General features: G+C 44.8%; 2 protein-coding genes across 7 annotated transcripts in view; both read left to right on the top strand.

Annotated features, from left to right (window-relative positions):
* LOC115183719 (multiple epidermal growth factor-like domains protein 8) overlaps nucleotides 1-8,573 on the top strand; it is a 31,612-nt gene extending 23,039 nt beyond the window's left edge. For all 4 annotated transcript variants that reach the window (XM_029744819.1, XM_029744795.1, XM_029744812.1 and 1 more), the window contains exons 37-43: nucleotides 80-275; nucleotides 2,239-2,407; nucleotides 3,382-3,574; nucleotides 3,787-3,957; nucleotides 4,170-4,300; nucleotides 5,089-5,221; nucleotides 5,414-8,573. In XM_029744819.1, coding sequence (XP_029600679.1) covers nucleotides 80-275; nucleotides 2,239-2,407; nucleotides 3,382-3,574; nucleotides 3,787-3,957; nucleotides 4,170-4,300; nucleotides 5,089-5,221; nucleotides 5,414-6,907 — 2,487 coding nt within the window. In that variant the 3' untranslated portion in view covers nucleotides 6,908-8,573. The remainder of the gene's footprint in view (nucleotides 1-79; nucleotides 276-2,238; nucleotides 2,408-3,381; nucleotides 3,575-3,786; nucleotides 3,958-4,169; nucleotides 4,301-5,088; nucleotides 5,222-5,413) is intronic.
* A 390-nt stretch (nucleotides 8,574-8,963) lies between these two features.
* LOC115183642 (gastrula zinc finger protein XlCGF57.1-like) lies at nucleotides 8,964-14,228 on the top strand. Of its 3 annotated transcripts, none has more exons than XM_029744758.1 (4): nucleotides 8,964-9,473; nucleotides 11,851-12,132; nucleotides 12,233-12,320; nucleotides 12,500-14,228. In XM_029744758.1, the coding sequence occupies exons 2-4, from the start codon at nucleotides 11,893-11,895 to the stop codon at nucleotides 13,945-13,947; spliced, it is 1,776 nt and encodes a 591-aa protein (XP_029600618.1). In that variant the 5' UTR covers nucleotides 8,964-9,473; nucleotides 11,851-11,892; the 3' UTR covers nucleotides 13,948-14,228. The 3 variants fall into 3 exon arrangements, with proteins under 3 accessions (XP_029600618.1, XP_029600626.1, XP_029600614.1); XM_029744766.1 differs by lacking the exon at nucleotides 8,964-9,473 and adding an exon at nucleotides 9,493-9,690; XM_029744754.1 differs by lacking the exon at nucleotides 8,964-9,473 and adding an exon at nucleotides 10,517-10,655.
* The last annotated feature ends 454 nt before the right edge of the window (nucleotides 14,229-14,682 follow it).

The raw sequence follows: 14,682 nt of genomic DNA, 5'->3' as shown, positions 1-14,682 counted from the left end.
TGAATGTATTTCTGCATTATAGCTTCAAAAACAAATGAATAAGATGATATTTCAGCCCTTCTTTCCCCCTCTCCTCCAGTGTGTGAGTCCGTCCTTCGTGCCTCTGCGCTGTGAGGCGGGTCAGTGTGGTCGTCTGCTGTCTGGTGGGGACTCCTGCTCCCCCCAGTGTGCCCAGCTCACCCAGTGCTCTCAGTGCATCGCCTGTCCCCAGTGTGGCTGGTGTGCTGCCCGGGGGGGCAACGGGGCTGGACGCTGCCAGCAGGGAGGCCTCGACGGTGAGGGGAACAGAATTTAATAGACCTTTAGAATATCCAGTCCTGAGCCCTTTAAAATTATAAACTAAACTAAAACAACGTCCCATTGGAACACAGAAGTGATGGTTGCTCATAATTGGCCTCTGTACACCTATGTAGATATTCCATTAAAAATCAGCTGTTTCCAGCTACAATAGTAATTTACAACATTAACAATGTCTACACTGTCTTTCTGATCAATTTGATGTTATTTTAAAGGACAAAAATGTTGCTTTTCTTTCAAAAACAGACATTTCTAAGTGACCCCAAACTTTTGAACGTGTGTATGTGTGTGTGAACTCAGCAAAAAAAGAAAGTCCCTTTTTCAGGACCCTGTCTTTCAAAGATAATTCATAATCCAAATAACTTCACAGATCTTCATTGTAAAGGGTTTAAACACTATTTCCCATGCTTGTTCAATGAACCATAAACAATTAATGAACATGCACCTGTGGAACGGTCGTTAAGACACTAACAGCTTATAGAAGGCAGGCAATTAAGGTCACAGTTATGAAAACTTAGGACACTAAAGAGGCCTTTCTACTGACTGGAAAAACACCAAAAGAAAGATGCCCAGGGTCCCTGCTAATCTGCGTGAACGTGATTTAGGCATGCTGCAAGGAGGCATGAGGACTGCAGATGTGGCCAGGGCAATAAATTGCAATGTCCGCACTGTGTGACGCCTAAGACAGCGCTACAGGGAAACAGGATGGACAGCTGATCGTCCTCGCAGTGACATACCACTTGTAACAACAGCTGCACAGGATCGGTTTATCTGAACATCACACCTGCGGGACAGGTACAGGATGGCAACAACAATTGCCCAAGTTACACCAGGAACGCACAATCCCTCCATCAGTGCTCAGACTGTCAGCAATAGGCTGAGAGAGTCTGGGCTGAGGGCTTGTAGGCCTGTTGTAAGGCAGATCCTCACCAGACTTCACCGGCAACAACGTCGCCTATGGGCACAAACCCACCGTCGCTGGACCAGACAGGACTGGTAAAAGTGCTCTTCACTGACTTGTCACGGTTTTGTCTCACCAGGGGTGATGGTCGGATTCGCGTTTATCGTCGAAGGAATGAGCGTTACACCGAGGCCTGTACTCTGGAGCGGGATCGATTTGGAGGTGGAGGGACCGTCATGGTCTGGGGCGGTGTGTCACAGCATCATCGGACTGAGCTTGTTGTCATTGCAGGCAATCTCAACACTGTGCGTTACGGAGAAGACATCCTGCTCCATCATGTGGTACCCTTCCTGCAGGCTCATCCTGACATGACCCTCCAGCATGACAATGCCACCAGCCATACTGCTCGTTTTGTGTGTGATTTCCTGCAAGACAGGAATGTCAGTGTTCTGCCATGGCCAGCGAAGAGTCCGGATCTCAATCCCATTGAGCACATCTGGGACCTGTTGGATCGGAGGGTGAGGGCTAGGGCCATTCCCCCAGAAATGTCCGGGAACTTGCAAGTGCCTTGGTGGAAGAGTGGGGTAACATCTCACAGCAAGAACTGACAAATCTGGTTCAGTCCATGAGGAGGAGATGCACTGCAGTACTTAATGCAGCTGGTGGCCACACCAGATACTGACTTACTTTTGATTTTGACCCCCCCTTTGTTCAGGGATACATTATTCCATTTATGTTAGTCACATGTCTGTGGAACTTGTTCAGTTTATGTCTCAGTTGTTGAATCTTATGTTCATACAAATATTTACACATGTTAAGTTTGCTGAAAATAAACACAGTTGACAGTGAGAGGACTTTTTTTTTTACTGAGTTTATATTAAATTAATTAATGAAATATAAGAGCGTTATAGAATATAACTATATTGTCCAACATTGAGGGTTATATTCTCTACTCCCAATAACTATTTCAAGTTACCTCTTCTCCTCACTTTCCCCTGTGTGTGTGTGTGTGTGTGTGTGTGTGTGCGTGCATGTGTCAGGTGTGAGTGAGGGAGTGTGTCCCCAGAGAAACAGCAGCTGGTCCTTCCTCCACTGCCCAGAGGAGGATGAGTGTGCCAACGGCCACCACCACTGTAACATCACCCAGGACTGCCATGACCTGACCCAGGGATACCACTGCACCTGCAAGCAGGGCTACGTTCTCAGCCGGTAGGAAGCCACACGTCACAATCATCATTAACGGCAGAAGAAGTAGCACTTGGATACCTCAGCAGCAATACACACACAACCTCATCATCATCACAATCATCAGTACTACCACTCCACCTGTCCTGCAAACATGGCTACATATTCAGTTGGTATACATACATAGTATCCTGTAAAGGTTCTACAGCTGTACCATTGAGAGCATATTGACTGGCTGCATCCCTGCTTGGTATGGCATCCAGGACATCTATATCAGGAGGTGTGAAAAGAAGGCCTGGAAAATCATCAAAGACCCCAACCACCCAAGTCATAGACGATTTTCCCTGCTGCCTTATGGCAAGAGCTACCGGTGTATCAAGTCTGACACCAACAGGCTCTTGAACAGCTTCTATACCCAAACAATTAGACTGATAATTAGAATAGCTACACAGACTGAGTTTGTCTTGTATCTTCATTTACCTTTTATTTCAATATTTGCACTGTCTCAATGCACAGTCACAGGGCCCTACACACTCACACGCTGTCACTCCAACACACACACTCACTTCATCATCTGCTCACTCAGACATAATATGCACATACATTTATACTGACTCTACACACCCACTCACATACAAGCTGCTGCTACTCTGTTTATCTTAAATCCTGTTGCCTAGTCCCCTTTGCCCTATACATATCTACCTCCATCACTCCAGTATCCCTGCACATGTAAATATGGTATTGGAACTGACTTGTATATAGTATCCTTCTTGCTTACTTTATTGCGTATTTCATATTTCCTCTTCTTATTTCTTGTTTTTTTCTAGTAATACATTGATTATTGCATTGTTGGGTTTTGAGTTTGCAAGAAAGGCATTTCACTGTACTTGTGTATGTGACATTGAAACTTGATAACAAACAGGGCTACATATTCAGTAGGTATACATCCATAGTATCCGTTTAAGTTTCTCCTCTTTCTCTCTACTCCCTCTCTGCAGTGTGTCAGGCCAGTGTGAGCCGGTGTGTGCTCAGGGCTGTGTCAACGGGACCTGCGTGTCCCCGGGAGTGTGTCAGTGTCACTTTGGCTTTGTGGGGGACAACTGCTCATCTCAGTGTCGCTGTAACAAACACAGCAACTGTAAAGGAGTGTCTGAGCCTGACAAGTGTCTGGAGTGTAAAAACAACACTATGGTGAGTGAGGCAGACACACACACACACACACACACACACACACACACAGTATTTCAACTGTAAGATTATGCATGTCACAGCCCAATGTGTTTCTTGAGTGCCAAAACACTAGTGACACACTGGTGCTGATCCCAGGTCAGATTCCCAGTTCATTCAGTGTATCATAAACTGATGATTATGTGGTTTGTGGCTCTCTCTCTCTCTTGTTCCAGGGTGATCACTGTGAGAAGTGTAAGCCCCTGTATGTGGGGTCGGCGGTGGGTGGGGGGACGTGTCGCCCCTGTCGGGAGTTCTGCAGGGGGAACAGCGCAGTATGTCTGTCCCGGGACGAACACAAGAGGGCGCTAGACCACCCCCAAGACCACCCTCTGGACCCAGACAGTGTAAGTGACACACTGTCTGTTTTAGTTCATTTATGTTCTCTCCATCTTGCTTTGAGTTTAGTAATGGGTTACTTTTGATCTGATCAACAGCATCTTTTGTGGTTATATCATGATTTATGTGCTAGCTAGAAACTCACTGTGTAGGAACAGGTATATCATCTTGGATGTCATTTAGCTACATTTCTCTTGTTGAACTCCCTCTCCTTTATCAGATTGTTCAGTGGGTGTCGGAGGGTCCTACAGAGGACTCAGCGGTTTGTGTGAGCTGCCAGAACAACAGCGTGGGGGACAAGTGTGAGAGCTGCCTCAGCGGCTACTTCCTACTGCAGGGTAACTGTGACAAGTGAGTAGTGATTCCTTTAAAATGAACTAGCCACATCTAATTCACTTGTAATCAGTGGTGGAAAAAGTACTAAAATCTCATACTTGAATAAAAGTAAAGATACCTTCATATAAAATGGCTCGAGTAAAAGTGAAAGTAACCTAGTAAAATACTACTTGAGTAAAAGTATTTGGATATAAATATACTTACGTATCAACAGTAAAAGTATGAATAAGTTAAAATTCCTTATATTAAGCAAACCAGACGGCACAATTTTTCTTTTTTTCTTTTATTTACGGAAGCAAGGATAACACTCACATCATTTCAAAGCAAAGCATTTGTGTTTAGTGAGTCTGGCAGATCAGAGGCAGTAGGGATGACCATGGATGTTCTCTTGATAAGTGTGTGTGAATTGGACGATTTTCTGTCCTGCTAAGCATTGAAAATGTAATGAGTACTTTTGAGTGTCAGGGGAAAGTATGGAGTAAAAATAACATAATTTAATTTAGGAATATAGCGAGGTAAAAGTTGTCAAAAATATAAAAAGGAAAGTAAAGTACAGATACCCCAAATAACTACTTAAGTAGTACTTGAAAGTATTCTTACTTAAGTACTTTACACCACTGCTTGTAATTAATGGATGAAAGGGACATGGAGAAATATTTTGGTGTTCACACCCATCCGACTTTTCATTTTTCGAGACTGTGCACTTCAGAAGAGTGTTCATGATGGAGTGATTCTGTAAAAATCACTTCGGAGGGCTGAATCCTACAGAAAGCTGAAATGCTATTTGTTCCTCCCACCTGCAGGTGTCAGTGTAACGGCCATGCAGACACGTGTAATGAACATGACGGCACAGGCTGCCCATGTCAGAACAACACAGAGACCTCTTCCTGCCTCAGCAGCCCGCAGAGCGACAGGAAGGACTGCTACAGAACACAGGTATGGATAGGATAGTGCAGGCACTAAACACAGTTTACAAGCAGGTATACTGATACAGCAGGGGGAGTTCTGAATAAGGACACCTTGATTTTCCTGGTTGTAAAGATCACATCCATATACAGACAATAAGCACAGTACTTACATGCACTTGTATTTCTTGTTTCTTCTCCCTCTCTGGAATCCTCCACGCAGTGCGCCAAGTGCAAAGACTCCTTCAACGGCACACCGGTGAACGGGCGCCAGTGCTACCGGCAGTTCAACGTGGACAATGAGTGCTGCTTCGACCCCACCTCTCAGACAAACTGCTTCCACGACCCCACCATCCGCAATCTGCCCAAGGGACGCACCGTCTTCTTCGCTGCCCAGCCAAAGTTCACCAACGTGGACATCCGGGTCACCATCGACGTGACCTTTGGGGAGGTGGAAGTGTACGTGTCCAACTCCCATGACACCTTCATCGTAGAAGTGGACCTCCACACAGGCATCCACGCCATCAAGATCGAGGATGAGTCGGCGGCCCGATGTGGGGCGAGCGGGGGGGATAAGGAGACGCCTCCATCACCTATGAAGGTGTATGCCAACTCCTCATCCAGCCTGGGTGGGCCCATGCCCCCCAACACCCCCCTGCAGCTCCACGCCAAGCCCCAGGGGGCGGACAGGGAGGTACGGGAGGCCAAGACGGAGGGGCTCATCTCCTACATCACGGTGTGGAAGCCCCAGACTGTGCTGATTGTTCGAGGTGTCCGTGACCGTGTGGTCATCACCTTCCCCCATGAGGTCCACTCCCTGAAGTCCAGCCGCTTCTACATCGCCCTGCGCGGTGTAGGTACTGAGGAGAGACGGGGCGAGTCCCAGGGCCTGCTCTTCCTCCGCCAAGACCAGGCCCACATCGACCTGTTCGTCTTCTTCTCTGTTTTCTTCTCCTGCTTCTTCCTCTTCCTCTCCGTCTGCGTCCTCCTCTGGAAGATCAAGCAGTTCATGGACTTCCGCCGAGAGCAGAGGCGTCATATCCAGGAAATGACCAAGATGGCGTCCAGGCCCTTCGCCAAGCTCACTGTCTATTTGGAGCCAGAGGAGCCCCAGCTCATCTACCTGCCCTCCACAGGGGGCGGAGGGGTGGGGGGCAGTGCCGTGTCCCTGGCTCATGCACGCACAGGCAAATCCGGGGGGCGAGTTGGCCAGAGGGGGAGAGCTGGAGTCGTCTCCTACAAACACGAGCCAGGCTCCGGCCCCACCATCCACCACCACCACCTTACCCTGGGTGGAGGGGGCAACAGTGGGCAACATCTGCCCCTGCATTACCTCAACACCCACCACTATGTCCCCACCAACACCACGGCCTCGCACCACCACCACCACCCATCCTCCCACAGCGGCTACCAGCACTTCTGCCGCTCCGACCCCTTCCTGTCCCAGCTCATGGGCTTCTCCTACTCCACCTTCAAGGTGGGGCCCATCACCCTGGAGCCCACGGACGACGGCATGGCCGGGGTGGCCACGGTCCTCATCCAGCTGCCGGGGGGCATCCTGGCCCCTAATCGCGCCTGCCTGGGGTCCGCCCTGGTCACACTACGGCAGAACCTCCAGGAGTACTGTGGTCATGGCAATGGAGGGGGACACCCCGGGGCAGGAGGGGGGCGCAAAGGCCTGCTAGGGCATCAGCACCTCACCACCATGGCTATGTAGAGAAGAGAGGGGGAGAAAGGAAAAAGAAAGTGGGTAAGAGAGAGAGGGGTATGTGGTGGGGTGGTAGTAACATGTTGAGGTTAGAAGAGAGATGGGGAGTTACATGAAAAAGGCCATACAGGAGAAAGTTGTATAAGAGCCTGTTGAAGTTGATAGGATCGTACCTTTATTTACACTGTTTCAATATTGATTGTCTTTTATTCCGTTATGTATCGCTTTATTTCAAACGCTATACGTGAATAGAATGCACAACAACTGCACGTTATATCAGCTCAAGCATTCAGCTGCATCCTGTCTGCGTCCGCTATTGAGGTATGAGTGCAGTCGACAACCAGACGCATAGACTTTTGCTGCACTGTCGTTTTTGGAATGACCAATAAAAGTAGGGATGATAACTACTGGTGTTGGAACCAATATGTGCTTTATACCCCAAAAAGTAGCAATCAAACATTGCCATTAAAAACAAGAGATAGAAGGCTTAGTCCACCTGGATGTGCAACATCGAATTGACAGGATAGGAATAAAGAAAAAGTGATGCTTGTTTGTCAGATGTTTTTTATATCATGGCAGTAATGATGAGTGATATTAATTATAAGTTAATATATGGCAGGCTTTTAAACTACGTGTCAAGTATACATTTGTGCATGTTCATTCACACGACCAGTTACATGGTTCTTTATCGGTTGTTGTATTTGTTTCTTTGCTTGTCTGTCTCCAGTTCTTATGCATTTGTGAACTCCCAGGCCTACACTTAACAATCCTGTTGTGTATGTCTCCACCTTTGACACATTTCATGTCTGTTTTAAATAGATTTTGTAACAAATGAAGGATTTAACTAGGTTGTTATCAAACTTCTGTCCCTGTAGCCATTATGAGTGGATAACATAACATACTATGTATTGTTTATGTTATAAAAGGCTTTTATTTCAGTTTTTTTATATGAACTGTATGTTAACTTTTATGGTTTTGTTTTTAGCTCTTTTGATTGGATGATTTTTATCAGCCAATGAGGGCTATGATTAGAACTGAATTAACTTTTTGGATTTGTCTTGTGACAAATGGAACAAGAAAACAATTACAGTATGTGGAACAAAAAATTGTATGTAAATTATGTCAGATTTATAATGGAGACAAAGGAAAGAGACAAGATATGTGCAAAGCTGCATCTTCCTGGTGAAAGATAACATGAATGAAAAAGGTGTTTTATTTTCAAGGAGGGTGTGTTAAAAAAAATGTAGATGTTTTTTGCACTCTTAATAAGGACATTTTCTTCGGTTTCTCATATGAATCACGACACGATGAATCCCCCATTATCTTGGAACAATCTGAATGGTGCTGCTTGATACACTACACAAAACAACCAGTCATTCAGAGAGATTTACGTGTATTTAATCGAATATATTTTTGTTATAACAGCTTTCTTGTTTAGTAGCATTGCTCCTAATTAAGTTAAATTGTAACACTATCTTCAGCTACCCTCGAGTCTGGTCACAGCATTATTACACTGGTTACATTGTTCTTGTATTTGTTTGTTTACATTTTTCATTTGCTCGTTTTTTTTTATATAAGGGAACAAGTGATTTACATAAGATGGTTGCCTGCCAGGCTCTTTGTCCTGGTGATGAGTAGGCGACAATATTAAAAGTCCAGGAAAGATGGCACACTATTGTGGTTTTCTTGAGCATGTTTTCTTTTACGTGGAATAAGAGAGACATCGGTTGAGGTGGACTAATTATATTCAATTCATGTCTGTTCAACACATATCATTGAAATAGCGTCAAATTCCTTGGTTGGAGACCATTTTATCCTGTTACGTCATCATTGGGGGAAGACTATAGGCGTTCGAAAATTCGCTCTGACTATTTCCCATTTCAGAGCGCAGAATAACTGATGAATTTACGAACGCTCAACACCCGTTGAATAGGGCCGGTGTCAGCAAACAACGGCAAAAAAAAAAGCTTAATTCAATTGTTGCCAGCAGCACAGTTACAGTCACCAACGCACTGGATAACATGAAAACCGCATAACCAGCTCTGCTAGGGCAAGTAAAATGGTCAGAGAGGTGTTATATCAATTGTTTTGGAAGTAACTAGCTTACTTCAGCCAGTTAGCTTGGGTGCCGTTGTGAGGTCAGATGGCTCGGATCAACCCTACACCTCGGCCAGAGCGTCCAGGGTGCGCTCTAAACGCTCCGACAGCGAAAAGCTCTGAATTTACTAAAGGACAATATGACAGTTAAATAATGGTTAAAATTAACCCCCCAAAAATGTACAAATATTCTGAATTTACGAACGCACCCTATAATGGACACTCCTGGCCTGCAGTGCAAACCGATAGGCTATTTAATTTCAGAATTGGTTACAATTAGGTTAAGGGTCAGATTTAGATTATATTGGCTCATTGTTTTCAGGTCGGTACCTACACTTTTCTGCGAGTGTCCCTTTTAAAATCCTCATCAGTCAGCAGACTAAATCTTTCTACATGATTACCTGATTGGTCAGTTTACACCCATGCCAAGGAAGTGCAAACAGTTCTTCCGGTCAGTGTTTGGTTTGAATCGAAGAAGGTAAGAAGTTATTTTGCGTAGAAAACAAATGTTTACTCACATCGTTAAACGTTAGGTGGGTGTCAAATGTAGCTAAACAAGCTAAGTAGGAAGCTGCGTAATTTGGTTTATCCAAGTTTCACCAAAACCACGTGATATGTGTTGTTTTTGTAGCTAGCTCACTCCGTTTTTCAACAAAAAAATCCATCTTCTAGCTAGATTCTAGACAGCTAAAACCGTAAGTTCAATTAAACGCCATTTGAAATAGCTGCCTGTCCCTTTTTAATAACCGGGCAAAGGCACACATGTCAGCAAATATGCGCCTGTTTCAAATAAACGCCAGGTTTAAATTAGTTGTTTAAACTAGGTAAACAATTCGTGTTAACCACTTAATGTTTTTATTTGTTGGGTTTAAATGATTCAGTAATGACTTACTGGCGCTTATATCGCCAGAAAGAAACTGCTAGTACATATCCATACAAATCGTGGCGAAAGTAATAACTGGCGAAAATGTATTTTCCCCAAAAAATAAAGTCCAATTAATTTTTTACAATTTTAATACGCATACTAAGACAAAAGAAACCTTAGTGTGTAAGTGATAACACGTTAGTTCAGGAAATGAAGAAATTGATAAATGCTGGAAGTGAACACTGGAATTAAACAATTAACTATGCAAAGCTGTGTGCATAAAGAAAATACACTGAAAATGCAACCATTTCAAAGATTTTACTGAGTTATAAGGAAATCGGTCAATTGAAATAAATTCATTGGGCCCTAATCTATGAATTTCACATGACTGGGAATACAGATATTTGTCGGTTGGTAACGTATACATACAAAAAAATGGTAGGGTCGTGAATAAGAAAATCTGTCTGTATTTGGTGTGACCACCATTTGCGTCATGCAGTGCGACACATCTCCTTCGTATAGAGTTGATCAGGCTGTTGATTGTGGCCTGTGGAATGTTGTCCCACTCGTCTTCAATGGCTGTGTGAAGTTGCTAGATATTGGCGGGAACTGGAACACGCTGTTGTACACAACGATCCAGAGCATCCCAAACAGCCTCATTGCGTGACATGTCTGAGTATGTAGGCCATGGAAGAACTGGGACATTTTCGCTTCTAGGAATTGTGTACAGATCCTTACGTCATGGGGCTGTGAAGAAACATGAGGTGAATTTGGCGGATGAATAGCACGACAAAGGTACCTCAGGATCTTGTCACGGTATCTCTGTGCATTCAAATTGCCAATGATAAAATGCAGTTGTGTTCATTGTCTGTAGCTTATGCCTGCCCATGCCATAACCCCACCCCCATTATGGGGCACGTTGACATCGGCAAACTGCTCGCCCACATGCCAATGCCACACGCCATGTCTGCCATCTGCCCGGTACAGTTGAAACCAATATCACGCTCCCTCAACTTGAGACACCCGTGGCATTGTTGTATGACAAAACTGCACCTTTTAGTGGCCTTTTATTGTCCCCGGCACAAGGTGCACCTGTGTAATGATCTTGTGTATGGTCCAATGTGTCTCAGTTGGTTAAGCAGGGTGCTTTCAATACCAGGGTTGTGGGCTCAATTCCCACGGGGGACCAGTACGGAGAAAAAAAACTATGAAATGTATGCACTCACGACTAAGTCACTCTGGATAAGAGTGTCTGCTAAATGACTAAAATGTAAATGTAATCATGCTGTTTTAATCAGCCTCTTGATGTGCCACACCTGTCAGGTGGATGGATTATCTTGGCAAAGGAGAAATGCTCACTAACAGGGATGTAAACAAATTTGTGCAACATTTTTTTGAGAAATAACCTTTTTGTACATAAGAAAAATTTGTGATCTATTATTTTAGCTCATGAAACATAGGACCAACACTTTTTTGCGTTCATATATTTGTTCAGTGTAGATGCCTTGCTCAAATAGAATCCTGTCTCTAATAATAGCCTATTATGTAGAGTGATTTAATAAAATAAATGCCTGTGCCATTTAATTCGAGTTTTATGGTAATTTAAGACCACTAGCCTTGTTAGTTGAGTGATTCAACTTTTGGCTAATAATGCAGAATTGTGTGTATTCATCATTGCCTAGCGGCCTAAGTCTGCAGTGTGTGTGTGGGTATGTATATAGGCTGTTTTGGTCCCGGATACTCTTTTCATGGCACTTCGATACAAAGTGATTTTCATAGCAGGTAAGGAGAGCATTTTCCTAACCTTAACCACAGTCTCCTAACCTGCTATGTTAATTATCCTAACCTGCTGTCTGTTCTCCTAACCTGCTACGAAAAAGTCGCAAAATGTCTAAGTGCCATGAGAAGAGTTTCCCTTATGGTTCCTGACCTAGTCTAGCTCATCTTGGTTAATGAGCATCAGCCTAAAACTGCTTCTCTTTTCACTCAGAATGCCAGTAAGGAGGATATTAGAGGCACTTTAGTCAACAAGATGAAGATCAAACAACATTCAAAAACTAAACCACTGCACAAAAAAACCATGGGGACTAAACGCCATGGAAACCTGGGTATAACACAAACAGAACATGAACCACAATCAGGTGACGACTCTACCGGCAGAGATGAATCAGATTGTACCCAAGCCCTCTCAAAGAGCACCAGTTCAAATCATCATTCAGATTCTAGTCCACTCCACAAGGATCCTGTGGTGGTGCTAACCAGGTTGGCTGAGGTACGTAGGATTAGTGTTTTCTAATGTGTCTAGTATCGTGGCAAGATCATTAAGATTGTTAATGCATACTAGTAGTTTCTGTATCTTTCTAATCCATAAGGTGGTGGTTAAGACACTTCTGAAAGACATTAAAGTGTGTTTGGTGAAGGAGGAGACGGATGTCAGGAAGGATGAAGACAACCATGGAGGCAGGACATACTGTTTAACACTCCAGTCTACTCCCAACAGTGCAGTTTAAATGGGTGATGGATACTGGAACATTCATATTAATATCGGCAAGGACTATTGAATGAGGAAAATTACATTTGCCATTTTTTTCTCCCCTCTTATCGTACCCATCTCTTCTCCCTCTATCCCTCACTCTCAGGTTCTCCTCAGTTCTTTCCTTGTCCACACTGCACCATCTCCTTCACTGACTGTTACTTCCTGGAGAACCACATCAAAACCAAACACCAGAAGCAGTACCTGGCCATGTTGAAAAGCCAAGTCTCAAAGAGTAAAAGAGTGTACGGCCCCACACACAGCTGTCCCCACTGTAGCTGCATGTTCCATACACCACGACAGCTAGACATCCACACCCGCCAGGCCCACCCCTCTGACCGTCCCCAGAAACCTGCCCCTCCCCGGAGAACTGGACGTCCCCATAGGGTTCAGGAGAAATTCCACACCTGCCCACAGTGTTCCCGCAGATTCAAGTACCTGGGCAGCCTGCTGAAGCACTGCAAGAGTTTGCACAAAATGGCCGTTGTTCTCACCGATGGACACATCAGTTGCGCAGACTGTGAGAAGAGCTTTGAGAATTGCTGGGGTCTGGGTCCTCACCGGTGTCATGAACCAGAGGTCACTAAACCTAAGGACGCTAAACAGATGGTCTGTAAGGAAGTCGGCTTCCAATGCTTAGATTGTGGCAAGATCCTCACTACTCCTACGAGCCTGAACACTCACATGCGCATCCACACTGGAGAAAAGCCTTATGTCTGCAAGGAGTGCGGCAAGCGCTTCTCAGGTACAGGCGCTTACCGTTATCACTTGTTAATACACAATGGGGTCAAGCCATTCAAATGTCAGGACTGCGGGAAGGATTTCAAACAGAAGTACCTCCTCAGGAAGCACATGACTGTTCACTCTGGTGAGAGGAAGTACTCCTGCTCCCAATGCGACAGGCAGTTTGCATACCGGGAGAGTCTGAAGCTTCACCTGCGCACACACTCAGGGGCGAGACCTTTCAAATGTACTGTGTGTGGTAAAGACTTTGCTGACAAAGGTTATCTGAAGATGCATCTGAAGATCCACAACAACCAGAAAAACTACCATTGTGGGGTTTGTGGGCAGAAGTTCATAAGGATTGGGGTGCTGAACGTACACCTGCGCTCACACACCGGTGAGAGGCCTTACCACTGCACAGTGTGTGACAAGCAATTTGCCCGACTCGACCACCTGAAGAACCACCAGCGCACTCACACAGGTGAGAAACCATACACCTGTACCGAGTGCGGTAAAAGCTTCACTCAGTCTGGAGATCTGACCAAACACAAGCGCCTCCACACTGGGGAGAGGCCATTTGAATGTTCTGAATGCCACAAACGCTTTATCTGCTCTGCTTCTCTGACCCTGCACGTGAGGACCCACACTCACCGTGATGTAAAGCCATACTCCTGCCAAGAGTGTGGGAAGAGCTTTTATGAACAGAGTCATGTGAACGGCCACATGAAAATCCACAAGGGGAAACGTTTTTCCTGCCCCCACTGCTTTATCAGCTTTGCTCGCAAGTCCAACCTCTCCAAACACCTGCTTAGATGTCATAAACCTAAATGATAATGATGTATATTTTTAACCTTTTATGAAACTCAGTTACTCTTATGAGTTAATAGGAGGAGAGTCTGATCTCTTTAGTCAGTGATCGATGTGTGACAACAAATGCTAACAAAATTTTGCCCTCCTGTTTATGATAACGCCACAATGTTTTAGCAGTCCTCCAGTTGGGTCACACAGTGAGCTCCATGTATTGGGACAGTGACACGTTTTGTTTCTCTTGCAGCACTTTGGATTCCAAATTATACACTGCTCAAAAAAATAAAGGGAACACTAAAATAACACATCCTAGATCTGAATGAATGAAATAATCTTATTAAATACTTTTTTGTTTACATAGTTGAATGTGCTGACAACAAAATCACACAAAAATAATCAATGGAAATCCAATTTGTCAACCCATGGAGGTCTGGATTTGGAGTCACACTCAAAATTAAAGTGGAAAACCACACTATAGGCTGATCCAACTTTGATGTAATGTCCTTAAAACAAGTCAAAATTAGGCTCAGTAATGTGTGTGTGGCCTCCACGTGTCTGAATGACCTCCCTACAACGCCTGGGCATGCTCCTGATGAGGTGGCGGATGGTCTCCTGAGGGATCTCCTCCTAGACCTGGACTAAAGCATCCGCCAACTCCTGGACAATCTGTGGTGGAACGTGGCGTTGGTGGATGGAGCGAGACATGATGTCCCAGATGTGCTCAATTGGATTCAGGTCTGGGGAACGGGCGGGCCAGTC

The sequence above is a fragment of the Salmo trutta genome, chromosome 3 (genome assembly GCF_901001165.1).
Source record: "Salmo trutta chromosome 3, fSalTru1.1, whole genome shotgun sequence".
NCBI classification, from domain to species: Eukaryota; Metazoa; Chordata; class Actinopteri; order Salmoniformes; family Salmonidae; genus Salmo; species Salmo trutta.
The sequence above is the reverse complement of the archived record's forward strand: the minus strand, read 5'-3'. Positions and strand labels throughout refer to the sequence as shown.